Source organism: Sparus aurata, chromosome 17 (genome assembly GCF_900880675.1).
Source record: "Sparus aurata chromosome 17, fSpaAur1.1, whole genome shotgun sequence".
Taxonomy (NCBI): Eukaryota; Metazoa; Chordata; class Actinopteri; order Spariformes; family Sparidae; genus Sparus; species Sparus aurata.
Genome location: NC_044203.1, coordinates 37,687,971 through 37,715,276, shown reverse-complemented (window position 1 = coordinate 37,715,276; position 27,306 = coordinate 37,687,971). Strand labels below are relative to the sequence as shown.

Here is a 27,306-nt window from a genome sequence, read left to right as displayed (position 1 = left end):
AATGACAGTAGAATATATAATTGAACATGTTTACAGTAGAATACATTAAAGTCCAGATTATTGAACTAACTTCATGTCTGTTATTATCAAACCAAACTCATTTTGCCCTCAGTAGAATCAGGAATATGAACCTTTGTTCAGTGACTTCTGTTTGTCTGCTGATGTCGTTTTGTTAAAACCTTCAGCTGGTCACACTTTGGACAAAATGTCACATGATGTTGTCGTCAGACCGACGTGGTGGACGCTCCTGTTGCCTGTTTGCTGACTGTATTTCCTCCGTCAGGTCACAGGGCGGTGTACGTCGGCGTTCACGTTCCGCTGGGTCGACAGAGTCGAAGGCGGCACCATCGCCGCGGACACCGACATCACAGGAAACGGCGAGACCGCTCAGACCGGGATGACGGGCGAGAGTCACCCACATACGGTCGGTCCAGACTCAGACGGTTTGTAATCACACACATTCTCGTGGATATCACATCATTAATCTGATGAAGGGTTTGTTGTCACTGCAGACACGCCGTCTCAGAGAGTCCAGTTCATCCTCGGGACGGAGGACGGAGACGAGGAGCACATCTCCCACGATCTGTTCACCGAGCTGGACGAGATCACCTTCAGAGACGGAGACTTCCAGGAGTGGAAGGAGACGGCCAGGTGAGGACGCCGTCAGCACCGGCTTTATATTCATCCTGTTCCTGATGAAACTCCAGAGACGCTCTCATTCTGTTCTCCTCCAGTCTTTGTTTTCTTTCAGGATTTAAAAACATATCATTTTTCTCAGCTGTGTCTGATGGCGTCTTTATAATAAGTCAGCTGACTCAGACTCACACACCTCTGCTCTCGGTTTCATTCTCTGTACAGGATAAAGCTTTGTTTATTCAGGATTTATGATCTGAGCCCTGAGGATGTTGATCTTCCCTCAGGACTCTTTGTTCACAAATCCACTGGATTTATTTACACCTGTGAGGCCGGGCCGGATTTTCACAGACTTGTTTCCTTTTTATCTTTTCATGTCGGGATGTTTCAGAGTCAAACTGAGCCGAGGAGGAGAACCTTGATCCTGACTCTGAAACAAAATATATATATGTGTGTGCAGCAGTGAGTCAGGCTGAAGTGTCTGGTTTATTTAAAGGAACAGTTCAGCCAAAAAGTAAAACCCACTCAACATGCGTTGGAGCTCAGTGCTAAGCTAAAAGTCTACAGTGAAGGTTTCAGCTTCAGAAAGGCTTTTCAACATCTTTTCAAATTAATATGGGACACATGTTGAGGTAAATCTCTCTCTGTGGTCTTCAGGTGGCTGAAGTTCGAGGAGGACGTAGAGGACGGAGGTGAGCGCTGGAGTAAACCGTACGTGGCCACGCTGTCCCTCCACAGTCTGTTTGAGCTGCGGTCCTGCATCCTGAACGGCACCGTGCTGCTCGACATGCGGGCCGGCACCATCGAAGAGATCGCAGGTGAGCACGTTAACTAACGCTGAGCAGACGGTGTCGCTGCTGCTGACTGGGCTTCATGTCCTGGATGATTTATAATACTTTAACATGACTCATTGACAGGAAATACAACAAAGTCTTCAGTGTTTAACATGAACTTATATGTATTTAAAGTGTTTGTTGTGTTTGTTGTGTTCTGCTCATTCTCTTTAACTGTTGATATGATTTGACTGTTCTGAAATGAAAGTGGACCAGAGATCGAGCCTTGAGGAACTCCACACGTCATGTTGGTCTGAGCGGACGTGAATCTTCTGATTGTGACTCAAAAGTTCCTTCTCTGCAGGTTTCATGTGAACCAGTTAACAGTTTTCAGTTCCACCACAGCACTGATGAGCCCGGGTGATCCGGCGTGTGGCTGCAGACTGCTGATGTGTTCGATGGTACCGGTCCGTCCGCTCACCTCACGTCTCTCCTCACATGCAGACATGGTGATCGACAGCATGCTGGCGTCCGGTCAGCTGGAGGAGGACGGCCGGGAGAAGGTGAGGGAGGCCATGTTGAGGCGTCACCACCATCAGAGCGAGAAGAACCTGAGGAACCGGATCCCGCTGGTTCGATCCTTCGCCGACATAGGCAAGAAACACTCCGACCCCCATTTACTGGAACGCAACGGTGAGACCGCGGAGCTCTTGTCATTCTGATATTCACTCATGTGCAGATCTTCAGGAAGGTTTGGTTCTAATGTCCAGGTTCTGATTGATCACACAGATTCATCCTGGTGCAGAAAAAGAGGATACATGTCTAAATATATCTATAATCATGACCTTTGAATGATCGTGACAGGAAACTGTGCGTCTGTGTAAAACCAGACAGTTTAGTGGTCAGATGGCGACATGATGGAGAGACGGGTTCAGTGACTCAACCAGAACCTTGAGTTTGTCTCAGATTCGGTCTCAGAGGCTCTGAATGCGACTGTACAGCACTATTTAATTGAAATTATTAAAGGTTTTCATGAGCTGTGTAACTAACTGCAGGTGCTGAAACCTTCATCTACATCAAACGAAGAGATGAATATTGCCTCCTGTACCTGTACAGTCTGCTATAAAGATGCTGTTTATTCATGAGGAGGCAAGCTATATGCTAACAAAGAAGCTAAGCTAGGTACCTGTCCACGAGTTGATTCAGTTGTTGCCTTGCAATAATTATAATGATTTGAAAAACACACACTGCTATTTTAGCTGTAAACAAAGAGCTGATGTGGTTTCACATCCCAACAGTAGATGAGACGCTGTGAGATGGATCCATGTAATTCTGCGGTCATGATGTTTTTCACATTTGTCTGAAGATTTGACTGAATGTGTCTGTGATTTTGATAAGTCTGCTCTCAGATTTAAGTGTTTCCTGTTGAATCAGCGCGTCTCGTGTTGTTGTGAGTTCTGCTGCTCTGTCATTGAGAACTCTTCAGTGTGTTTGCTTTCAGAGTTCACCTGTCCTGATTGGTTGAGGTAACAGGGTGACAAGACGACGGGTCTCTGATTGGTGCATGGCATCGTGTCGGCATGGTAACGCTGTTGTCATTGTGTTTGTGTAGACTGAGGCGTGATGTGGCGCTGCTGCATGAGAGCGTCTCCTGAACAACAACTAATGTGACATGAAATGTTATTCATTGATAATATAGTTGAATATTAGCCGGCAGTGGAGGCCTGTTTGTTGTCCTCAGCAGTGGGCTGGTCCGTTTCCGACCCGTCAGCACTAACCTGAACCGACCTGCCGAGTCAGCGAGCTAATAACCAGCTAACACCGCGTGATGAGTCGGTGTTTTAATATCCGGACTCATAAATCCTGTTTGAGTCTGAATTCTGCCGATGTTACCTGAAGCTCCGACATGTTGAAACCTGCAGACAATAGATATGAAGTGTGTGTGTGTGTGTGTGTGTGTGTGTCTGTCTGTGTGTGTGTGTGTGTGTGTGTGTGTGTGTCTCTGTCTGTGTGTGTGTGTGTGTGTGTGTGTGTGTGTGTGTGTGTGTGTGTGTGTGTGTGTGTGTGTGTGTGTCTCTGTCTGTCTGTGTGTGTGTGTGTGTGTGTCTGTGTCTGTACCTTAATTACATGTCTACCTGCACATCTGGCAGCTGTTTGTAAACACACTGTCTGCTTGAATGAACCAGCAACACAACATCACCAGACTCACTCTACAAATGTAGTGATTTAAGAGTTGTTGAGTTTAAACAAACTTTATAACGTAGTGAGATTCTGTCTCTGACAGGGTCTAACTCATTGTCTCCTTCTCGTAAATTCAGCATTAAATCAAAAGCTGAAGTTGTTTGTCTCCTTGTAAAAAGTGTCAGTTTGTGACAGCATGAAGGAGAAACCACCATCACCAGACTCCCTTAACAAATCCTGTGATTTTAAGAGTTATTGAATGAGGCAAATCTGTAAACACTTTGTTAATCTTTGTTACAACAAATTCTAATTAATTGTTTCCTCCTTGTAAATTCAGCATTAAATGTAATACATGAAGCCAACTATTAACCACAAATTCACCAGACTCCCTTCACAAATCAGCTAATTTAAACTCCATTTATGAAAGAAGAAACATGTTATTGATCTAAACATGTCACATGTTACAAAGACACTAAACAGTAACAATATAGGCTACTTCTTTGTCCCCGTGGAGAAAGTCCCCAGACTCCCTTAACAAATGTGTCAGTTTAGTGAGTTGTTGAGTTGGAGACACTTTATAAACTCTGTGAAACATTTACATTTACATTTAGCAGACGCTTTTGTCCAAAGCGACTCACAGTAAGTACATTTGTCCCCAGAAAGAAGCCACAACCACACACATAACCTGAACTGAACTGATGAATTCAGAGCTGATCACTGTGATCGATCACTCAGAGCTGATGGTGATATCAGGTCTGATCAGGTATCATTTACAAACATATCAGACATTTGTTTCTTGTTGCTGATCAGCTGACATGATGGCGTATCCATGACGACGCGGCTCTAATAAATATGTGTTTTTATATGCTTGAAACGATCGATCAGATTGATCGTCTGATGTGTCGTCAGTTTGCACGCTGACTTTCACTCCGGCATGAGCATCGTTCACTCGTCCAGCTGATGTTTCCGTCCCTTCACCTTCTTCTTCTCCTCTTCCTCCTCTCAAGGGGAGGGTCTGTCCTCCTCTCATCTCTCCCCTCCTCCCTCCCCACATATCTCCTACATGTTTGGACGCCCCCTCCCCAGCCCCGCCTCCTTGCCTCAGACCACTCCCTCTCTGTTCCAACGTGGCCGCCTCCTGTCTGAGCCCGGCCCAGCCCCCTCCCTCCTCAAGGTTCCCCCATCGGGCCACGCCTCCTCCGGCGCTCCACGCCGCTGCTCTGCTCCGGGGGGTCTGTGGGGAGGAGCCAGGATCCCTCAGGTGGTGGTTTACCCCCCTGAGGAGGAACAGGAAGTGCTCAGGACGGAGGACACGCAGGAGGATCCTCACGGTCACTCAGGCAAATACGAGTCAGCACGACTCTGCATGGTGTGGCTTCATACGAAACACTAATCTGTAGTTCACAACATGAAACAGTAAACAACAACTCCCAGGAGACACTGCTCCACTGTGACGATGGTCCGGGCTCAGAAAGAGTTTGGCCCGACTCTACAGAACAACACTTGTGTTTCTGGTTCTGTGGATTCTGTCTTTGTTCATCTTTCCAACACTTGTTGGAAGAACGACTGTCCTGAAATCTTTTAATATACAAACAAGTTAACTCGTCCACAGACCGGTTCTGTTCTGTTTCTGTCCCTGCTGGATCAGTCTTCTCAGACTGAGGTGGCTACATGAGGCATCTTTATTGTGTTTATTCTGCCCGGAGTAGTTGTGTTAACATGGACTCTGATATTCCTAATCAGGTCTTTACTAACTGGATCTGATGGTTTTACGTGTCTGTGTTCAAATCTGTGTGTCTGTTTTATCAGACAACAGGCACTGCTGTCACACTGCTCGTCAGGTTTGGACCTCCTGAATGGATCCAGACCATCCAGCAGGGACTGAAGCTTTGAGTCAACAACGCAAAAGAATTAAAAATTAAATTATAAAAGCTGATCGTCATCATTACTAATGAGCGACAGTGAAGTGAGGAAACACGTGCAGCAACACATCAGTGCTAATGAACGACTGTCTGTCATCGTTAGTGGCAGCCAGCGGCTCTCAGGAGGCAGGTTTTATATTAGCTCTCCTTCAGAGGTGAAATCCAGGTGTCGAGCAGAGCTGACACATCATCATCTGACTGTTGTTACTGAGTTACAGCTGTTAATGTGCTGAAGTCCAAATAAACAGGCAGCAGTCAGAGTGTGACGGCTAATGAAGCAGAGCGACGTGCTGACAGAGAGAAGATCACACTGATGAAAGAAACTTATTCTGAAGGAACTGTTTCCTACAGAATGATGACATCATCAGCGTTCTGATTGGCTCTCTATAAATCTCACTTTCACTGCGCTGCTCTGTCAGGATCTCCTGGAAGATGGAGGCTGACTGTTCTGTCTGCTCTCGTCTAACGACAGACGACATGAGATGTGTCCGGTGCTGCTGCTCGTCGTCACTCTGAGGGAAATACACAGTGTGCAAAATGTTGGTGATCTCCTCGACTTATGAAATACATGTACTTGTTTGTTCTTTCTACTCTGATGTGAACAGAAATGATCCAGTTGTGTTTGCTGCGGCTGCACCAACAAGAATAATAAATCTTTATGCCACTTTTATATCAAGATGAGCGTGTATATGCCAGTGGATGCCTTTCTGTTTATTTTCGTCATCAGGAACTGAACAGCAGTTCATAGATGTCATCAGAAAGTTTCCTGACCATGAAAGCACGTCCTGATGTTGTTTCTGTCACAGCTGATCGGAGCTCCTTTCCTTTTACAAACATCTTTCCATCTCTGCAGGTCTGCTGGCGTCTCCTCATTCGGCTCCAGGAAACCTCGACGGCAAGAACAGCGAGAGTCGTGTCAACGGCGGCAACGGCAGCAGCCGGGAGAACAGCACCGTGGACTTCAGTAAGGTAACGAGCGCTCAGTTCTGCTGCTTTGGGTCGACGGGTTTCTAAACATCCAGGTGGACCGGGCTGAGTAACGTAGTGAGTGTGAAGGCTCATCACCTTCATCATGTGAAGTGATGATGTGAGATGTAAGTTGTGTAACGTGATCCTGAGCTCTCAGTTTAACTATCAAACACAACGCTGAATGAATGAGTCTGTTAGTGATCAGCCCCATGTGAACATGTTCTGCTTTCTCTCGTCTGACATGTTGGTCGACTGAATGTCTTTGGTTCTGGTGTTGAAAGACGTCCCGCTGGACTCTGAAACTGGTCCAGGTGTGTTTATGATGTGCTGTTTCCTCATGAAGGGAAATCTCAGAAACTCTTCGACGATATTTCTTCAAATTAGCCACAACGAGGAATCTGTTTTGTATCTCTCAGTGAACTCACACACACTAACACACACTAACACACAGTAACACACAGTAACACACACTAACACACAGTAACACACAGTAACACACAGTAACACACACTAACACACACTAACACACAGTAACACACAGTAACACACACTAACACACAGTAACACACACTAACACACACTAACACACACTAACACACAGTAACACACAGTAACACACACTAACACACAGTAACACACAGTAACACACAGTAACACACACTAACACACAGTAACATTTGGGTTTTAGTATGTTGTTGTATCCTGGTTGGATCTGCTGAACCCGGTTCAGAACCGGACCCGGAGCATCTCTGTGGTTCCTGCAGCTGCAGTCTCATCAACATGTTCAGTTATTAACTCTCAACTTAAACATGTGAATCAAAATCATCAGTACAACAACAGTCACAGCTGATATCAGATCTTATCCAATATCTAGATATTTTTCACAATATTGAATATGAACAGTTACCTTATGACATCTTCAGGCTTTTATTTTGAAAAGAAAACTCACAGCGCTTTAACAAACGGACGGTGGAAGTATCGTCTGTCTCAATATTCAGCCTGCACAGTATCGTTATGCTGAGTCCTCGTCAGAAACACTTTAATTAATATTTTACATAATTTCACAATTAGCTGAAGTTACAGAACACAAACCATCCATCAGCCAATCAGAAGCTGTGTTTGTGTGACTCGTTTGTTTCTCAGCAGGACTGCGACTGCGTTTGTTTGCTGCCGTCGGCCGGCAGGAAGCCCGCTGTAAGTCTGTCCGCCTGTCAGTCACGGCTGTCGACCAATCAGTGGCCTGTGTTGTGGTGATGCGCTGTGTCCTCGCTGTCTGTGTCGCTCAGTGAAGTCGGAGTGACGCTCGACTCTGCTGTGTTGTTTCAGTGTGTCGTGGTGAAGAGTCGACTCCTGCTGGACGTGTTGAACGTTGTGTTGATTTAGTTTGAATGTTTGTCAGTGACGCTGTAGCAGACAGATGTGGGATTGTATATCGATATACCAATATCAGAACAATATATCAGCTGTTTAACCATCTGATCCATTTAGTCGCTGTCCTTGAGCTTTGGATGGTATGACATGATGAAGATGATGATGAGGATGATTAATGTGCCCTAAGATATCAGTTTAAGACCTCCGTGGTCCATCTTCACTGCTCAGATCGTTTTACTCTCCACTCAGACATCAAAACGTTAATGTAAATGTTAAAACTTAAAAAATAAAATGTTGGAGACAAGTCCCAATCAATCTGATCAATCGCCTGAAAAAGGGCGACGGTGACGCCACCAGCACATTTATAGAGAGTGGAGAGAGTTTCAGCTCAAAGCTGCAGACGCTCGTTCTTCATCGGAAGCAAATGGAAAATGACATTGTTGCTCAGAACACAACACTTTGTGGACGAAGGCTCTGACATGTAGTCTTTTTAAAACTCTGCTTCTCAGTAGAGCTTAAACTCATGTTTCATCAAAACATTACTAACTTACTGTCTTACTCCATCTGCTGAGGAAGATCATGTGATGTGATCGAAAGCTACAGATCAGCTTCTTCATCGAAGGTCCCACATGACGCTCACCTCCAGATTCATACTTTTATTTCGAGCCTCTACTAGAAAATGTTTACAGACTTTAATGCTCAAAATCATTATTACAGCACTGTCCTTTAATGCAACTCCTCTTCAGCCCCCTCTGCTCTGATTGGTCAGCTCTCACAGGCCTGAGCAGGCACTGAGGGCGGAGACTTTATACTTGTGACATCACAATGTAACAGAAGTCTGACGGCTCGTTTAAAGTAAGTTTCTGAATACAGACGGAGTATTTCTCTGAGGATTGAGTGTGTTTGTACACACACACCTGCAGGACAGGAAGTCTCACATTCTACTATATGTGACCTTTAATATCATGTATATTTAAGTATTTAATGTGTATATATTATATGATGTATATTTAATGTACAGGATCAGCTGATAATAACACACAGATATAACGTGTTTTCTCTGACTGACTCTGAGATCAGATCAGAGGAAACTCAACCTGCTGCTGTTACCTGAGAACACGACTCACCTGAGCTGTGACAGGAGGACTAAACTGCTGCCAGCGCCCCCTACAGGCGCAGTGTTCATGGTGAGCTCATGGAGTGTGGTTGATCCTGTGTGTGTGTGTGTGTGTGTGTGTGTGTGGCAGGTGGACATGAACTTCATGAAGAAGATCCCTCCTGGTGCTGAGGCCTCCAACGTCCTCGTGGGTGAAGTCGATTTCCTGGAGCGCCCGATCATCGCCTTCGTCCGACTCGCCCCCGCCATGCTGCTGACGGGCCTCACTGAGGTGCCAGTGCCCACCAGGTGAGACACACACACACACGTACATTATTTATCTCTTTGCTCATTTCAGTGATTCTCCTGTTTAACTACTCGTCATCTGACCGGTCTGAGTGGATTTGTCTCTGACTGTCTTCATGATTTCTTGTCCGTCCAGGTTTCTCTTCCTGCTGCTCGGCCCGTTTGGAAAAGGTCCACAGTACCATGAGATTGGACGCTCCATGGCCACTCTGATGACAGACGAGGTGAGACGACAGAGGGATCAGTTAAACCGCAGCACACTCAGGGACGCTAAGTTGCTCATTAAAAAACAAAGAGAGCCGGAGCTGAAGGTTTAATGTGACGACTCCACAGAGATAACGTGTCAGAAGTCTCACTCACAAGTCAAATACAGAATTACAGAACTTACAGTGCATGTCAGCACCTCCACAGCTCGTTACAGCAGACACAGTGAAGAGAAATCCACTTTTTAATCCTGAAGTTTAAAAAACAAACTGCTCTCCTCGACTCTGAGTGTTTATTCCTGCAGAGCTCTTCGGCTCCAGCAGCTGCTGCAGGCTGACGCTAACCAAACACTTCTGTTAGTCCGATTAGCTGCACAGTCAGACAGATAATATTCTGATATTAGAAGCCTCCAAACAGGAACATCAGAGAGGTGAAGCAGCAGACAGCTCACAACTACCTGTCACTCAAAGAGGCCACGCCCCCAATTATGCATTACATTAAGCCTTGTTATAATTGAAACCATTGAGTTGTATAAGAGTTGTCATGAAGGGATCAGTTATCTACAGAACCAGCTGCTGACGTTTTTTCCTGCTGTAGAGTTGGACACTGTAACAGACTCACTGTCGGAGCCTCGAGTGGCCGTTAGAGGAACTGCAGTTTGTGTAAATGAACCTGCAGTGATTTTACACGTCAGAGTTCCATCAGTGCTCTTTAGATTAACATGAACACATGAAGTAGTAAAAGTAGACTGAAAGCAGACAGTAACAGGCAGTGAGACATCAGCAGCGTCCAGTCCGCCTTCTGTTTTTACATTATAATCATTATTTTGGTCACATTTAATACTTTCTATTCAGCATCTCTGCGTACATGCCCGTGCTGCTGTGCAGGTTTCCAGCTGAGCTGCAGTTTCTTCTCTCTCCGGTAGATTTTCCACGACGTTGCCTACAAGGCGAAGGACAGGAACGACCTGCTGTCAGGGATCGATGAGTTCCTGGATCAGGTCACGGTGCTTCCTCCGGGCGAGTGGGACCCCAGCATCCGCATCGAGCCCCCGAAGAGCGTCCCGTCTCAGGTGAGCAGCACCTCCTCCTGTCAGACAGCGAGGATCTCTGATGTTAGTCCTGTCTGATCTGAGTTCAGCTCCGTGTCTGCGTCCTCTGTCTGTCTGCAGGAGAAGAGAAAAATGCCATCTGTGCCGAATGGCTCCGCCCACGGCTCTGACACCATCAAGGAGGCGGAGCATCAGGCGGGACCGGAGCTGCAGAGGACGGGGAGGTCAGTCTGCAAACTGTTTTACTTTACAGGACTGTGAGAGGACTGAAGACTGGAACTGTTTGTAGAGCGACAGACTCTCCTGAACCTACTTCAGATGTTCCTCGTCTGTTTTAACATCAAGTGTCAGACGTCATCAGATCCAGGAGAGCCTGAAGGTTCAGTCCAGCTCAATAAAGTCCCAGTTTTACATTTTCAACGTCTAAGAATCGATGAATTTTAAAAAACGGCAGTCAAAATGTGTTTTGTTTTACTGTGGATGCAGACAGAACCTGGACGTTTCAGCCTCTTTATGATTTCCTGTCGACATCTGAACTTTCCTAACAAGTTACAGACATTTATGATGATACTGTCTACAGTCATCCACAGACCGTGTAGATGTTCCCAGGAAAGTTCAGAGAGCAAAAAGAAAGTTTATCAGTTTTTAAGCAAAATTGTATTTTTCCAGAGACACTAATCATCAGTGCTGCAGAACATGATGATGTCATCACGTTCACCGCAGAGGCTCTGAACAGCTGAGAAACATCATGAGTTTTAAATCATTGGCAGAAGATTAACAGTTCAGAAGTTACTAAACGTTTTAGAGGAGAGTTATTCTGAGCCTCCAGCAGCTGTAAGCGTTCATTAAAATGTCATTTATCAATAAAAACAGCTTCTCTGATCATTATTAACTCGCTTACTGACGCCGACTTCAACCCGTGTGGAGATATTCAGTTTACTGTCACAGAGGACAGAAACCAGGAAGTGATTAAGAAGCTGGAATCAGAGAATTATGACTCAAACTGATAAATTGATTATTAGAATATTTGGGGATTAATTACTAGTTGACATATAAACAACACATGAAGTGTGACTCAGTCTGAAGTGTCTCTGATGTCAGAGCGACAGTCATCCTGTAATCAGCCAATAGAAGCCTCAGGATCTGTCGTCAGGTTTTTATTGAATTATCAGACATTTCCTGAATGTGTTTCCTGTCTGGGTGAGACGTTGAAGGTTTCTGTGTGAGTTGTTCTGAATGAAAACAGAGAGTGGGTCCTCTGTCCGTCAGGATCTTTGGCGGTTTGGTGAACGACGTTCGGAGGAAAGTTCCCTTCGTGTGGAGCGACATCAGAGACGCCGTCAGCCTGCAGTGTCTGGCGTCCGTCCTCTTCCTGTACTGCGCCTGCATGTCGCCCGTCATCACGTTCGGAGGTCTGCTGGGTGAAGCCACCAAAGGAAACATAGTGAGCAGCCGGCTGACCCGATCATCCTCCTCCTGACGGCGCCGCCTGAACTAACCCGTCTCCTCTCTCTCTGGTAGAGTGCCATCGAGTCTCTGTTTGGGGCGTCTCTGACGGGCGTGGCCTACTCTCTGTTTGCTGGTCAGCCTCTCACCATCCTGGGCAGCACCGGTCCGGTTCTGGTCTTTGAGAAGATCCTCTTCAAGTTCTGCAGGTGAGGCTGGTTGTTTGACTCATTACCCATAAACCCCTGGTAGTGGAGCCGCCGGTGCTCTGTGGCGCTCTGTCCTGGTCAGCTGTGATCTGGAGTTACCTGAGATGTTCTGGTCCAGATGTTTGCTCGCCTGTGGTTGTTTACATTTGTGTGCTTCAGCATCTCGTCCGTCCGGTCGTCGACCTGCACCGGCTGCCACGGGTCGGCTTTATTCAGCTTCTGCTTTACTAGTACTTTACTGCTGATACTGAACCCACATGAAGCTGGCGTTAGCAACATGCTACCGCTAGCAGCCTGGCTACAGTCCAAAACCAGAACCAGCCACAAGAACCTCAGTGTGTCTAGAACCTGATCTGAATGCTGGGAACAGTCAGTAAATCAGCAGGTTGTATTAATCAGTCGCAGGTTCTGTAGAAGGATCGGTGGTTCTGATGCGTCTCAGGTGTCGGTTCTGAGAGGAGACACAGATCAACAGGGGAACGGACTCTGTCAGAACACCGGAGCGTCTCCATCAGTGAACCTCTGTCTGTTCTCTTGTGTTGCCTCAGTTTCTATCTTCTCCTCTTCACCTCCTTCTTCTCCTCCGTCAGTCTCCAGTTGTTCATGTTGCTCCACTGTTACCCGGAGAAGGTGAGCAGGCAGAACCAGGACCGGGCAGAACCATGACCGGGCAGAACCAGGACCGGGCAGAATCAGACAGGAAAGGTCCACTGGTGTCTGACTCTCGTGTTTCATACATGGATGTTGTTGTTTTTTTGGATTTTGCGTCTGTAACTCTTCTCCTGTCAGACTGATGGACAGAAAACATTCAAAGTCCACATTTAGTTGTTTATTCTAGTTCAGATCTCTTTATTTCGTTTTTTATTATATGTATAATTTGCATATTTAATCATAAAACATCTGATGTGGTATAATCAGCTGAGGAAGTTTCTGTTGATCTGTTAGTTTGATGTCTGAGCTCGTCTGCTGCCTCGACTGTCTGACACAGTTTGAATGCAGGACTTTAACTTCTTGGTACTTTTATTTGAGTACAGAACCAGAATACTTCCTCTACAGTCAGTCGGTGTGGTTCATGGACTCACTGCTGCTGTGTTGAGCTGTGACGCCCCCTGCAGGAGACTGCCGGGAGTTAACATGGTGATTAATGTCCTCCATAATGAGATTGTGTGTTTAATGTTGTTAATCCGAGCTGAAGGCGACACGCAGGCTGTTACTCCTCCTGGAGCTCTGAGATTATCCAGATTTCTGGGTTTTGGGATCAGAACTGTAATTGGCTTCAGTCAGATTGTGTTTGTTTCAGATGCACTTTTCTATTGTTTGACTCTTTTTGTCTGCGGATTAAAAATGTTTTTAGAATAACTAAATGTTGTGTAACACTTATATAAAATCCTTGATTTTCCAACCTGCTCCATTTCCCACCAGATTATATCACACTGTTATACTCTATACGCTCTTTGAACCAAAAACATTTGCATGAGACAACGTCAGAGAAACGTCAGCGCCTGCAGTTACATTTATGTAATATATCACATGATGTGAGGCGGCATCAGACCCATCAGAACCAAACAGTCAAAGATGATTTCATCAGTTTTTATTCAGAGCCGACACAATGAATCTGTCTGCAGGTCATTTGGAGTAAAACAAATCTAAGACTACTGCAGAACTTTCCCTCCTGACAGCGGACCCACAGGTCTGTCTGCTCAGTACGATGATGAATGCAGTTTAATTAGTTTTATTCAACAGTAACGTGGAGGTGAATATCAGAGTCGGTCCACGTGTTGGTCCTCACATGGGGAACAGCAGGAAGCCGCTGAAGGTGCTGTGGTGGTTGCTGTTGTCCCAGATCTGCGTGTTGTGCCACAGCTGCAGGGCGAGTCTGTCGCCCGCCTCCAGCAGCAGGGCGGCGCCGTTGGACGCCGTGTCGCTGCCCTCCCCGGACGGCTGCTCGTGGGCGATCAGCTGGATCTCTGCGTTGTTTTTGTAGAGAACGGCGCTCAGGGGGAAGTTGGTGGGACCGTTGGCTGTGAAGCGGATGTAGTAGACTCCACGGACAGGTGCTGTGAACACACCTGGAGGAGGACGGGTCAGTAAACATACGGCAGGCGAGAGAGGACAAAATAAGTAACACACAACGAAAAAGGCATCTGGGTGATATTTAAACTGCACTGATGACTAAAATATAATCAGAAATTACAGTGAAGCAAGATCCAGAACACAGCTGCTGCATGCTGTTGTTTTAATAAGAGCAAGCAAGTAGAGAGTATACCTCTGCCAAGGCCCAGCTCAAGCCTGTCATCATTAAATGTCCCACAGTTTCATTCTGAAGCTCTTCATGTGTTAAAACAGTTAGCGGTTGTAAACGAGTGTCTGAATGAGACTACAGAGGTTGTCGGGGACATTAAACGTCCTCATTAGCTTCTTACTGCTACACAGTTAATTTAGTTTCACACATCACAGAATGGAGTTCATCTGTGGAGATTATCTGGATCAACAGAACCTGGACGGATCAGAACCTTGTGTTTGACACACAGATCCAGTTCAATAAACCCACAGAGGAACCAGAGAGATGCTAACTGCAGTTAGCTGCAGACACACGTCACCCTGCAGCTCTCTGTGGTAAAACAAATGATTTAGTGACGTCCTGATGACGTCATATTAAATGGCTGAGGAGTTGTGATGATGTGTCCGCTCAGTGTGAATCTGATATCTACATGTGAGCTACACGACCAGCTGTTACAGCTGCAGGGACATGTTGTGTCTCTGACCTGTCTCAGAGCTGTACGCCTGTCCGATGTTGGTCAGGACGTCTTTGTAGATGAGATTTTTGCTTCCTGACGTCGTCTTCTGGAGCCCGTTACCTCCCAGAGAAGCTGAGAAGGCCACCTTCGGTACCTCTGAAGGAAAAAACAACCAGAACAATTCAGCACAGTGATCAACCAGGACTGGATTCTGTGTCCGGGTGTTTTTACATGAGTGGATTAAACAGATTAACAAAGTCTTGAATGTCATTTTGACACTTTACATTCACCTTCATCTCCCTTAGAGAGATGTGACAAATCAAACTGTGTGCATGGAGAGAAAACAGGATTGAAGTCCGACTGTTACTAACTAAATATCAGAAATACACAGAGGAAAGCACAAGTTGTATTTCTGGTATTATGATAAGAAGTAATATCCACAAGAAGGCGCTGCTGCCCCACAGGTAACAGCACCAGGCCCGGGAGCTCACTGTGGGCCTGAGTGCAGCCCGCTAATGACTGATTAACGCTCAGATGTCATCAGTGAAACTCGTCCGTCACTGTTGAAGCTGCGACTGGACTGACCTCTCATCACCTTCAGCTCCTGCTCCGTGCTCTCCAGTCTCTGTTTGACACCTACAGACATAAAGAAACACAAAACCACCATCAGCTGATGGAGAAGCATGTGATCTTCATTTAATCCTTTATGTCTTAGATTGATTGTTATCTGTATCAGTGATGAGGGTGTTGTGATGCTCGCACTGCTTTGCGTTCACATGGAGTCTTACTCTGAGTTTCATTCTGCAGCTGCTTCAGGGACTCCTGCAGCGTCTTCAGCTGGACGTCTTCACTGTCCTCTGCTGGAGGCTCGTCCACCCTGTAACACAGAGACACAGTCCATCTTCAGGACTCACTGAGGACTTCACATGTGATAGATGCTGCTGAGGAACCTTCTGTTGTTTGATCTGACCCAGAACTGCAGTCAGGTGTCATCAGCACCATGTTCTAGTGTTCCTCTGTGACTTTGTCATGAAAAGTGTCACACAGACGTTAGCAGTAGTCAGAGTAGTAACAGAGGTCGCGGTGTGATCAGTGACAGAGGTCGCGATGTGATCAGTGACAGAGGTCGCGATGTGATCAGTGACAGAGGTCGCGGTGTGATCAGTGACAGAGGTCGCGGTGTGATCAGTGACAGAGGTCGCGGTGTGATCAGTGACAGAGGTCGCGGTGTGATCAGTGACAGAGGTCGCGGTGTGATCAGTGACAGAGGTCGCGGTGTGATCAGTGACAGAGGTCGCGGTGTGATCAGTAACAGAGGTCGTGGTGTGATCAGTAACAGAGGTCGTGGTGTGATCAGTAACAGAGGTCGTGATGTGATCAGTAACAGAGGTCGTGGTGTGATCAGTAACAGAGGTCGTGGTGTGATCAGTAACAGAGGTCGTGGTGTGATCAGTAACAGAGGTCGTGGTGTGATCAGTAACAGAGGTCGTGGTGTGATCAGTGACAGAGGTCGTGGTGTGATCAGTGACAGAGGTCGCGGTGTGATCAGTGACAGAGGTCGCGGTGTGATCAGTGACAGAGGTCGTGGTGTGATCAGTAACAGAGGTCGTGGTGTGATCAGTAACAGAGGTCGCGGTGTGATCAGTGACAGAGGTCGCGATGTGATCAGTGACAGAGGTCGTGGTGTGATCAGTAACAGAGGTCGCGGTGTGATCAGTGACAGAGGTCGCGATGTGATCAGTGACAGAGGTCGCGATGTGATCAGTGACAGTGGTCGTGGTGTGATCAGTGACAGAGGTCGTGGTGTGATCAGTAACAGAGGTCGTGATGTGATCAGTGACAGAGGTCGTGGTGTGATCAGTAACAGTGGTCGTGATGTGATCAGAGGTATCAGCAGTGGCTCACATGGAGAGGAGCAGGAAGCCGCTGAAGGTGCTGTGGTGGTTGCTGTTGTCCCAGATCTGCGTGTTGTGCCACAGCACCATCTTCAGCTGGTCGCCTGCCTCCAGCAGCAGGGCGGCGCCGTTGGACGCCGTGTCGCTGCCCTCCCCGGACGGCTGCTCGTGGGCGATCAGCTGGATCTCTGCATTGTTTTTGTAGAGAACGGCGCTCAGGGGGAAGTTGGTGGGACCGTTGGCTGTGAAGCGGATGTAGTAGACTCCACGGATCGGTGCTGTGAACACACCTGGAGGAGGAGGAGGAGGAGTGATGAGGAGCTGAGGGTGAAACATGAGACATCATGGAGTCGGCTCCCTCAGACAGGTCCAGCAGACGGTACCAATACTTGACAGGTGTCAGGGCCTGTTTCACCCACAGGTGTTCCTTCACATGTGTGTGGTGTTGTTATTAAAGAGGCCGTCTCGTCTTCTCCTCCTGCTGTTCACCTCCAGCAACACAGACACATCTCTGGAGATTGATTCAGTTTTACACTAATTAAAGTCGAGACACTTTATTTCATTCACTGATCAGTTTTAAGATTTTGGATTATTGTGGATTAACGTGTCCTTCTGTCGGAGTAGTGGACAGAAAATGTCCAAAATGTTTATTTCAGTCCAGATTTATGTTCTGTTCTGCTAATGTGTCCATATTTACTTGTAAAAAAATAAATGTCTTAATGTGAGCAACAACCTGAGAAGCATCCCAGTGACATTATATATTCACCTGTAGCGTTTCCCCTTTAATGGACACCTGATTACGGGTCTTACCTGTCTCAGCGTTGTAAGCTCCGCCCACGTTGGTCAGGACGTCCCTGTAGACGAGGTCTTTGTTGCCGGCGGTCGTCTTCACCGGGCCGTTGGAACCCAGCGAGGCCGCAAACGCAACCTTAGGTGTTTCTGTCCGAAAGAAAAGAAAAAGTCAAATCCTGTGAAAACTTAACTGAGAGGAGCAGCTGCAGAATTAATATTTAAAATATTAATGAGATAACAAAGAAAAGAAATGAGCCAATGAGGAGCTTTCTCTGCTCATTAACATTTGTCCACCTAAACTACAGACTGCTCCTTTAAAGTATCTGAGGCTGTGTCACATTAACAGATTAATTAAAGTTTCCACTTTTTAAATATTCATTAATCAACATGTTTGACATTAAACACGCTTATAATCAGCATACGAACATTTAATAACTGATTTATGACACAATGAGGACATTTTTAACAGTTTGAGCTCCAACATGCATCAGCAGTTACATTATATTATAGATATATGAAGGTTACGTTCGTTATCTACCTTTCACTCTCTTCAGTTCCCTCTCAGCTGCATCCAGACGCTCCGTCATCGCTGAAAACAGTGAAAGAGAAGAAGAAGTGAAAACATGCAGAACAGTTACAGAGACTCGCAGTCGTGCAGCTTCACGTCTCTCCTGTTTGTCCTCAGAACAGAAGCTGAACAGCTGCGTCCTCCTCAGTCTGACGGAAGTTTTTCTACTGAATGTTTTTCAGCTTTCTCAGAAATAAAACAGATGATTTTCTGAAGTTGCAGAATAATGAGCGTCAGTAACTCTTCTGTGTGAAAGAAGTGGCAGCCCACAGACGAGCATCTGATGTTTCTGCTGTGAACTGCTCCTTTAACACCTTCAGGCTTCATCTGTCTGCCTGAAGGAAACCCGGTTCTGTCTCTTCTGATCGTCTGAAGACCATCAGCAGCCTCGTCCGTCTGAGCTGCAGGTGAAGTGTCCTCACCTGTCAGAAACACTCGTCCAGGTGCGTCTCTTACCTCGTCTCTCGGCCTTCAGCTCCTCCAGACCGGCCTGCACCCGCTTCAGCTCGGCCTGACTGTCGACGGGCTGAGCCGAACCGAACCGGGCCAGGCAGGCCAGGGCCAGCAGCAGCAGGACGGGGAGACAGCAAGACATGTTGAGGGACAGAAGAGGACGGAGGGGCTCCTGGTTTATATAGGCAGCCTGTATGGTCGATGGCCTCGGGTCAGTGTTGACTCTGTAGGTCAGTGTTGACTCTGTGCATCAGACTGATAACACTGATCACAGATCTGCAGCCTGAAGCAGCTCTCCTGACGTTATCGCTCATTAAAATGAAGTAAAAGTTGAAATCTGACCTCAGAACAGTCTGTTTGTTCTCTCCTGAGAGAGTTTCTGCTCCAACAGAGGACGGCAGATAAACGACGAGCAGCTGAGCTGTGACTGAATGTATTGACTGGATTTATAATCTTGTTGACTGGTTCTCTGATCACATCATCCTGACTGTTACTGCACCAGTTTTATAGAGTACGACTGTTCGTCTGAGTTCAAACAATGATTAAACACGTGAGAACTTCACTTCATGTCTTTTGTGTTTGTGTTAGTGGTTGAAGTGGACATGAGGTGAAACGAGACGAGCTCCCGTCTGGTTTCTGTTTTATAGAATATAACTTTACGTCCTCAAACATTTTCAGTGTCTGAAGAACGTTCATGTCACAGCGAGTTGATTTAGTGAAAACAGAGAGATTGAATCAGCAGTGGAGGTTATTAACAGTGAAGACAACATCTCCCATGATCCCACGCTGCTTGTGTCCTTTCTTTGTTTCCATGTCGACATACTGACATGACTTCCTGTGCATTGAAAACATTTAAAATCCTGTCTGTCCTCAGTGACTACGGTCTGTCCTACCTGTCCCTGCGGACCAGTATCGGGCTCTGGACCGCCTTCCTCTGCCTCGTGCTGGTCGCCACGGACGCCAGCTCTCTCGTCTGCTACATCACGCGCTTCACCGAAGAGGCCTTCGCCGCCCTCATCTGTATCATCTTCATCTACGAGGCTCTGGAGAAGCTGGTGCACCTCGGGGAGCTTTACCCCATCAACATGCACAACCAGCTGGACAACCTCACCTTCTACACGTAAGGCCCGACCCGGCAGCACCGTGTGCTCCCCACACTCACTGCTGCAGGCTTGTTTTCTATCAGATTCTCTGAAGGACGGGGGCTCGTTTAAGAAAGCTGGTTCTGATTGTGTTGCTGCTCTGCTGCAGGTGTCAGTGTTCTCCACCCACCAACACCTCTGCTGAGGTCCAACAGATGTGGAGCGAGCAGAACCTGACGTCAGAAAGCATCCAGTGGGACCAGCTGAGTGTGACGGTCCGATATGAGAACACACACGCGCGCGCACACACACACACACACACACACACACACACACACACACACACACACACACACACACACAGATGAACATTCAGTGTACTTAACGAGAGATGTTGGAGGTTTTCCAGTTCACTTCAACACAGTCAGATCACAGCGGCCTCTGGTGGCCGTCAGAGGAGCTGCAGCTCATCTGTCTGTCTGTCTGTCTGTCTGTCTGCCTGTCTGTCTGTCTCCAGGACTGTAAGGATCTACGCGGTGAGTTCGTCGGCTCGGCCTGCGACCACAAAGGCCCCTTCGTCCCTGACGTCCTCTTCTGGTCCGTCATCCTCTTCTTCACCACCTTCTTCCTCTCCTCCTTCCTCAAACAGTTCAAAACCAAGAGATACTTCCCCACCAGGGTGTGTATCCGTCACACAGTTATTCATTTTTAATTAAATGATTTCCTGAGATGAAGTTGTTATTATGTTGGTTTAAGAGATTAGTTTGGGGGGAAACTACTGATGTAAAACTCACATGTGACATGTTCAATAAACAAGACATAGAATAAGCGATTAAGTATGTTTAACATCCGTCTCAGATGTTTTCTGTATCAGCTCCCAACAATTCAGTGATGTAAAACTGTTTTTGATATAATATTTGAACGTTGAATCATTCGACTCCAGTAAATCCCGCCTGACGTGTGTCTTGTTGTTGATGAAGACGAGCAGGATTAGGATCAGAATATTCTGCAGTGATTATGATGTTCTGGACGCTGACAGTCGGGTCTGGTTGGTACAGTGTTGATGGATGTTGATCAGACGGTTTCGTGTCTGCAGGTTCGGTCGACCATCAGTGACTTCGCCATCTTCCTGACCATCATGATCATGGTGCTGGTGGATTATCTGGTGGGAGTTCCGACACCCAAACTCAACGTCCCCGACCGCTTCGAGGTAACACCGACACCGGCTCTGTTCTGATCTGTGGACGTGTTCTGGTGTCAACACCACACTGGACTTTCTGACCTCGATACCATACCTGGAAAAATATCTGTCAGGTTTTTATAAAAACAAAAAAGGAGACTTTAACGTGACAGAGAGTTATAGTTATAGTTCAGTTAATTGATAATGACATGAAGTGTTTGTTAAGCTAACTGAGAGGCTGCTGACGTCGACTGGACTTTCTACTTTCTAACTGAACTTTTATAAAATCGTTCTTCGGTTTTTCACTGATTATTTTATTAATTTTTGAAGTTTGAATTCACTGTTTTCTTTATGGAGTTCGTCACTGCTGAGATGTGAATTTCCCCTCGAAGTTAAATAAATAAATAAAATAAAGTATTAAAGGACAAACTGAAGTTATGCAGGACCGGTTCTTGAACACATTCGGGGTCAGATGTGGGTGTGTTGGCGCTGTGGGTCGTGAGGTAACAGGTCGCAGGGCGTCGCTTTATCAGCTGCTGTGTTTGTGTTGGAGGGGAGCGTGATGTAATTCTGTGCTGACGCTGTTAAAACCACCAGCAGAGACCTCGAACATTAGTCGGATCAATGACAGAAACAATGCAGAGATCTTTAAGAGACGATCAGAGAGACGTGAGTCGACCTGGATGTAACTCTGTGTATGTTGTGTTCAGCCATCTCATTAGTTATTGTTCATTTTGATTGTAAATGAAACCTGAAGCTGTTACTGTTGATGAGGTGATTTCACTTTGAGTTTAAATCAGTGACATAAAGATTAAAAACATCTGAACAGTTTGAATCAGATAGAATAAACCCTGAGCGCCCCCGTGAGGCTGCGAGGGTCATTACAGCAGAATGAAACCTTCAACAGAACGAAGGTTGTGATAAACGTCTGTAAGTCATTTACATCCAGTCGCTCTGCGTCTCTGGACATTTGACCCGGTGCTGGAGGAGTTCTGCTCACAGGAGGAGTCCAGTCACATGGTTTTAGAGAACTGTGGTTCATTAATTGTTCTCATTTTAGAATCAGATTATTAAAAATAGAAAGAAAGAACGAGAAGGTCACGACAACAAAGACAGATTTCAAACCGTCGTGGCTGTTTCAGGTCTTTACAGGAGACTTTTTCCAATAAGCTCACATTTTGAGAAACGTTTGTTTTAGTGTTACAGCTCATTTGTTCTGTTCGGTCCAGTTAGTGGAGAGTCTTAACACAGTGTCTTAATTAGTAACCTAAGTTCCTCTCTGGGGTTAATAAAGTTATCCATCTATTGTCTTATTAACACCGCACCAGCAGAACTACGTCCTCTGGTTGAGATGTTCTGAATGTTGATATTTTATGTCTCAGCTCTTTAATTGTTCTGTTAGTTTCATGTCTGCGTCTCTGAGCTGCTGCTGGTCTTCAGCAGGGACTCTGTTAGAAAAGAGGTTTTTAGTCTCAGTGAAAAACAAATCCCGGCTGAAGAAACTCAGAGACGTGTTACAGAAACATGTAGCAGCTGTGAGCTTCACTGTGAGGATCAGTACGTCTGAACACACTCAACACATTTATACTGTTGATGTTTGTCCGTCCAGCCCACGTCCAACACTCGGGGCTGGCTGATCTCGCCGCTCGGTACGAACCCCTGGTGGACGCTGCTGGCCGCCGCCGTCCCCGCGCTGCTCTGCACCATCCTCATCTTCATGGACCAGCAGATCACCGCCGTCATCGTCAACAGGAAGGAGAACAAACTGAAGGTCAGGACGACTGACGGGACTGTAGGTGAGCGCAGACGGGCGGCTCAGTGATAAACCCTCCCTCTGTGCGTGTGTGTGTGTGTGTGTGTGTGTGTCGGTTACAGAAAGGCTGTGGCTACCACCTGGACCTGCTGGTGGTGGCGGTGATGCTGGGCGTGTGCTCCATCATGGGCCTGCCGTGGTTCGTCGCAGCCACCGTGCTCTCCATCTCCCACGTCAACAGTCTGAAGGTGGAGTCGGAGTGCGCGGCGCCGGGCGAGCAGCCCAAGTTCCTGGGCATCAGAGAGCAGAGAGTCACCGGCTTCATGATCTTCGTCCTGATGGGCTGCTCCGTCTTCATGACCTCCGCCCTCAAGGTGACGTCACGCCTCACCTTTTCATAACTTCTCTGTTTAGTAAGAAGGAATGACAGAAGTTATGAACTCAGACTTTAATCCTGAAGTGTCCAAAACATTTCAGCATGTGTTCTTCAACCTGTGCTCAGACTTCAGACGATGCTCTGATTGTTTCAGTGGTTTTACTTTAAATGACACAATGATGGTTCAGACCTGATGTTAACATCTGTCCTGACTGAAGAAGAAGAAACCAGGAGGTTTGGGCTCTCTGAACCTGCAGATGTCAGAACCAGTTACACAACATCACCAGACTCCATTAACAAATGTAGTGATTTTAAGAGTTGTTGAGTTAAAACAAACTTTCTAACGTAGTGAAACTGCGTCTCTGACAGATTGTAACTCATTGTGTCGTTGATGTAAATTCTGCATTAAATGTGATACATAAAGCCAACTATTAACACAATTTCACCAGACTCCATTAAGAAATCAGCTAATTTTAGGCGTTGTTGAGTAGCGTAAAACTTTATGAATATTACGAAACTGTGTGTGTGACAGATTGTAAGTCATTGTGTCCTTGTTGTAAATTCAGCATTAAATCTTTCAGCTGAAGTTGTTTGTCTCCTTGTAAAAAGTGTCAGTTTGTGGCAGCATGTCTGTACCAGCCTGTCTGCTTCTGTGTCTAAAGTGCTAAAGTCTTACCTGCCAACATTGATCAGCTGTTTGAACACACTGTTTACACTGATTTCACCATTTACACTCCATTTATGAAAGAAGAAACATGTTATTGATCTAAACATGTCACATGTTACAAAGACACTAAACAGGAACAATATAGGCTCCTTCTTTATCTCCGTGTCTGAAGGTTTGATATCAGTAGAATTGTTGGTATTTATCAGATTAGTTGAGATCAGATCTGATGGAGCACAGTTATATATTAAACACTGAATATCAGTAAACTATTCTTAGTTCAGTTTTGTGGCAACAAAGATGAACTCATTAGTGTGATGATGCTGCAATCGGTTTTTTATCTTCTCCATCTGATGTTGTTAAAGATTTCTGTGTGTGAAGATGTTTCCTTCTAACTTGAAGTTTCTCCGTCTGTCCGTCAGTTCATCCCGATGCCGGTCCTGTACGGAGTCTTCCTCTACATGGGAGTGTCGTCGCTCAAAGGCATTCAGGTGTGTCTCAGTGTCGTCTGTGTTTACAGGGACAAAATGTGATTGAAATCATTCTGTTTTCATGGAGGCTGAACGAGTGATGTGATGAAGGTTTGTGTTCAGACGTTAATCTCGGTGGAACCTTCTGACATCCAGGCAGTTTTCAGTTGATTCAGTCGTCTACTGGCGTCTCAAACGTCTCCAGCGGTTTTTGATTTGGTCGTTCATCTTTTCAAACCTTCGCTTGAACAACTTGTCGAGGCGTTCAACAATCTTTAACTCCGATTATTAGGATTCATGTAGACGTAGCTTCTGTCTCTGACGTCTCATCCGTCTGTGCGTCCTGCAGCTGTTCGACAGGATCACACTGTTCGGCATGCCGGCCAAACACCAGCCGGACCTGATCTACCTGCGCTACGTCCCTCTGTGGAAGGTCCACGTCTTCACGGTGGTGCAGCTGTCCTGTCTCATCGTCCTCTGGACCATCAAGGCCTCAGTGGCCGCTGTCGTCTTCCCCATGATGGTGAGACGGACGGAGACGACTGAGAGCACGTTTCATCTGAATTAATACTTGAAGGTGGTAACTGGTCTCTCTTGTTGGCGTCCTCTGCAGGTTCTGGCTCTGGTGTTCATCCGAAAGCTTCTGGACTTCTGCTTCACCAAGAGAGAGCTGAGCTGGCTGGACGACCTGATCCCAGAGAGCAAGAAGAAGAAGGACGACGACAAGAAGAAGAAGGAGAAGGAGGTGAGTCGTCACGCTGAGCTCTGACAGACTGCAGCGTCCTCGCCGACCGCTGACGTGTGTTTGTTTCAGGACGCTCAGCGGGTGATGGAGGAGGTGGAGGACGACCCGCCGTACGACATCAACTTCCCCGTCAAGGGCCTGAAACGACGGTGAGTCCATGACGTCACAACACCACCACCTGTTAGCAGACGCTGCAGCAGAGAGTAACGAGAGTGTGTGTGTGTGTGTGTGTGTGTGTGTGTTACAGCTGTGACCCTTCAGAGGTGAACATCTCAGATGAAATGGCCAAAAGCGGCATTTGGAAGTCCGTCTCCATGAACTCTGACAGCAGCAAAGCTCTGAGACGCAGCAACAGGTAAAACCCACCTGTGACATCACCAGCTGAGCCTGTTTGTGATTGGTTCAGTCTCTCTGGACTGAAGTGTACTGATGTGTAACACACGTGACTGTAAACTCACAAACGCAGGTTGCACAGGTTCACAGTTAGGGGACGATAATGACCTCGACAATCCAACACATGAACATGGTGTCACATTGAACAGGTAGTTAGTGAGGAGTCGGATCAGAGCATTCAAACAGATCAGAGATCCAATCAGACTATCAACTAATGACTCTTCTCCTCATCCATCAATCAGTGGGTCTGACGTGATGTCATCAGACTGTCCAGCACCCAAAGACGAGCAGAAACTCAGCCGTCTGTCAGAGCGTCCAGAATTTTAGATTAAATCATTCAAACTGGACTCATCAGATGACATCACTGCGCCGGCTGTTTCTCAGTGGTATTAAAGTCAGAGTGATCGATCAGCTGTCTTCCTGTCTCCGTGTCTTCCAGTCAGGAGAAGCTGCCGAGCGTCCAGATCAGCGTGGAGAACGAGGACGGCCGGAGAGTCGTGGACGCGGAGACCTCGCTATGATCCACCGCCGCCCTCCAGTACCAGGCGGCGCTGTCGGAGGACGAGGAGGGCGGGGCGGCTGTGACTGATTGGATGCTGAAGCCCTGGAGGTGAAAGGTCGCGGGAGGGCCAATCAGGCTTCACCTCGCCATGCTGCGTTTTCTCAGACGACGTTTAATTTCTCATCGTTTTATGGTGAAACACGGAGGCTCCACCGCTCGGAGCAAACATGGCCGCCGCTGGTGGGAACGCTTCCCTCAGGTGCCTTCGGTTGGTTTTACTGGGGCGGTCTGCTGCTGCGCTGTGATTGGCTCCTGAAGCATCGGACTCGGAGGACATCTGATTTTACAGACTGATAAATCTGAAGTTTAATTTTATTGTCTTAATTTTCAGTTTCTGCTTTCATGAAGCAGAAGCTCTTCACCTCCGACAGGCTGTCTTTAATCCAACGTGCTGGTTCAGGCTGATCATGTGACCGTGTGTGTGTGTGTGTGTGTGTGTGTGTGTGTGTGTGTGTGTGTGTGTGTGTGTGTGTGACTGTGTGTATGTGTGTGTGTGTATGTGTGTGTGTGTGTCCGTCTGTGTGTCACAGTTGTGCCTCACCTCGTTGCCTGCGGTGACGACTGATGATGTCGTCGTATTTTCTGCTTCAGGTCTCGATGAGTTCAGTTTGCTGACTCGACACTTTGATCAATAAATCAGATTGTGGGTTGTGAAACATTCTGTGAGGACGCGTTCGCTCAGGAGACGTTTTTTACTCTGTGTAATTTAATTAGGAATAAAGACGTGATGTCTTCAACACGGCTGCACGCCTCCTGACTCATCTGTCCCCTCGTGTGCTTGTTTACCTGCGTCGTGTGGACGAAGTTTCACTGTTCATATAAACAAAAACACGGGAGGAACTTTCTGATAAGAGAAGATTATTAGTTAATGCTGTAATAATAAGTATTAACAGTTTATGCTAACTAAGATATTCATTCATACATTTTACAAAGATGCTGAACAATACATGTTTTCATGTTAATTGAGGCCCAAACTAAGAAGAATATATTGTTGATAAAAAGTTCACATTTGAGACATTTCTGTTTGTATGAATGTTTATTTAATATTAATATTTATTAACTGGTTCATCCTCCATCTCAGGACTTAACACATTTATTTTTACAAAATCAAAACATTGTTAATCTTCACATTTATTTGAGAAATCTACTCAAAGCCAAAACTAAAAAAGACTGTTGTTCATCAGATTCATCGACTGTGTAACAAACAGAATCACTTCACAGCTACAGGAAATACAAAAGCACAAAATCATAAGTTCTTATTGTGTATAAATATAACAAACAACAGTTCACAGACACATAATGTCCCAAAAATGTAAGTCCAGTCATATAAAGTCAGTGAAGTGTTGAAGTCCACAGAACAGTTCTGGAGCAGGTAGCAGGTAGCTCTGCTGAGCTAACAGTGTTAGCATCAGGTAGCTCTGCCGAGCTAACAGTGTTAGCATCAGGTAGCTCTGCCGAGCTAACAGTGTTAGCA

General features: G+C 46.4%; 2 protein-coding genes across 3 annotated transcripts in view; one reads left to right on the top strand and one right to left on the bottom strand.

Annotated features, from left to right (window-relative positions):
• Positions 1-26,575, top strand: part of LOC115567321 (sodium bicarbonate cotransporter 3-like) — a 31,683-nt gene extending 5,108 nt beyond the window's left edge. Inside the window, exons 3-26 of one of the 2 annotated variants that reach the window (XM_030393766.1) lie at positions 284-424; positions 513-651; positions 1,291-1,451; positions 1,911-2,099; positions 4,595-4,927; positions 6,363-6,478; positions 9,097-9,254; positions 9,388-9,475; positions 10,381-10,527; positions 10,627-10,730; positions 11,776-11,950; positions 12,028-12,161; positions 19,482-19,727; positions 19,859-19,964; positions 20,207-20,368; positions 20,786-20,899; positions 22,479-22,640; positions 22,745-22,996; positions 24,085-24,153; positions 24,482-24,655; positions 24,746-24,877; positions 24,947-25,026; positions 25,125-25,232; positions 25,710-26,575. In XM_030393766.1, coding sequence (XP_030249626.1) covers positions 284-424; positions 513-651; positions 1,291-1,451; positions 1,911-2,099; positions 4,595-4,927; positions 6,363-6,478; positions 9,097-9,254; positions 9,388-9,475; positions 10,381-10,527; positions 10,627-10,730; positions 11,776-11,950; positions 12,028-12,161; positions 19,482-19,727; positions 19,859-19,964; positions 20,207-20,368; positions 20,786-20,899; positions 22,479-22,640; positions 22,745-22,996; positions 24,085-24,153; positions 24,482-24,655; positions 24,746-24,877; positions 24,947-25,026; positions 25,125-25,232; positions 25,710-25,791 — 3,572 coding nt within the window. In that variant the 3' untranslated portion in view covers positions 25,792-26,575. The remainder of the gene's footprint in view (positions 1-283; positions 425-512; positions 652-1,290; positions 1,452-1,910; positions 2,100-4,594; positions 4,928-6,362; positions 6,479-9,096; positions 9,255-9,387; positions 9,476-10,380; positions 10,528-10,626; positions 10,731-11,775; positions 11,951-12,027; positions 12,162-19,481; positions 19,728-19,858; positions 19,965-20,206; positions 20,369-20,785; positions 20,900-22,478; positions 22,641-22,744; positions 22,997-24,084; positions 24,154-24,481; positions 24,656-24,745; positions 24,878-24,946; positions 25,027-25,124; positions 25,233-25,709) is intronic. The other variant, XM_030393768.1, reaches the window with a different exon arrangement.
• On the bottom strand, positions 13,738-18,768 carry LOC115567323 (uncharacterized). Its single transcript, XM_030393772.1, has 8 exons — positions 18,611-18,768; positions 18,125-18,175; positions 17,605-17,733; positions 16,805-17,084; positions 15,688-15,776; positions 15,485-15,535; positions 14,927-15,055; positions 13,738-14,230 (listed from the first exon to the last, which is right to left on the bottom strand). The coding sequence occupies exons 1-8, from the start codon at positions 18,747-18,749 to the stop codon at positions 13,947-13,949; spliced, it is 1,152 nt and encodes a 383-aa protein (XP_030249632.1). The 5' UTR covers positions 18,750-18,768; the 3' UTR covers positions 13,738-13,946.
• Positions 26,576-27,306: the final 731 nt, after the last annotated feature.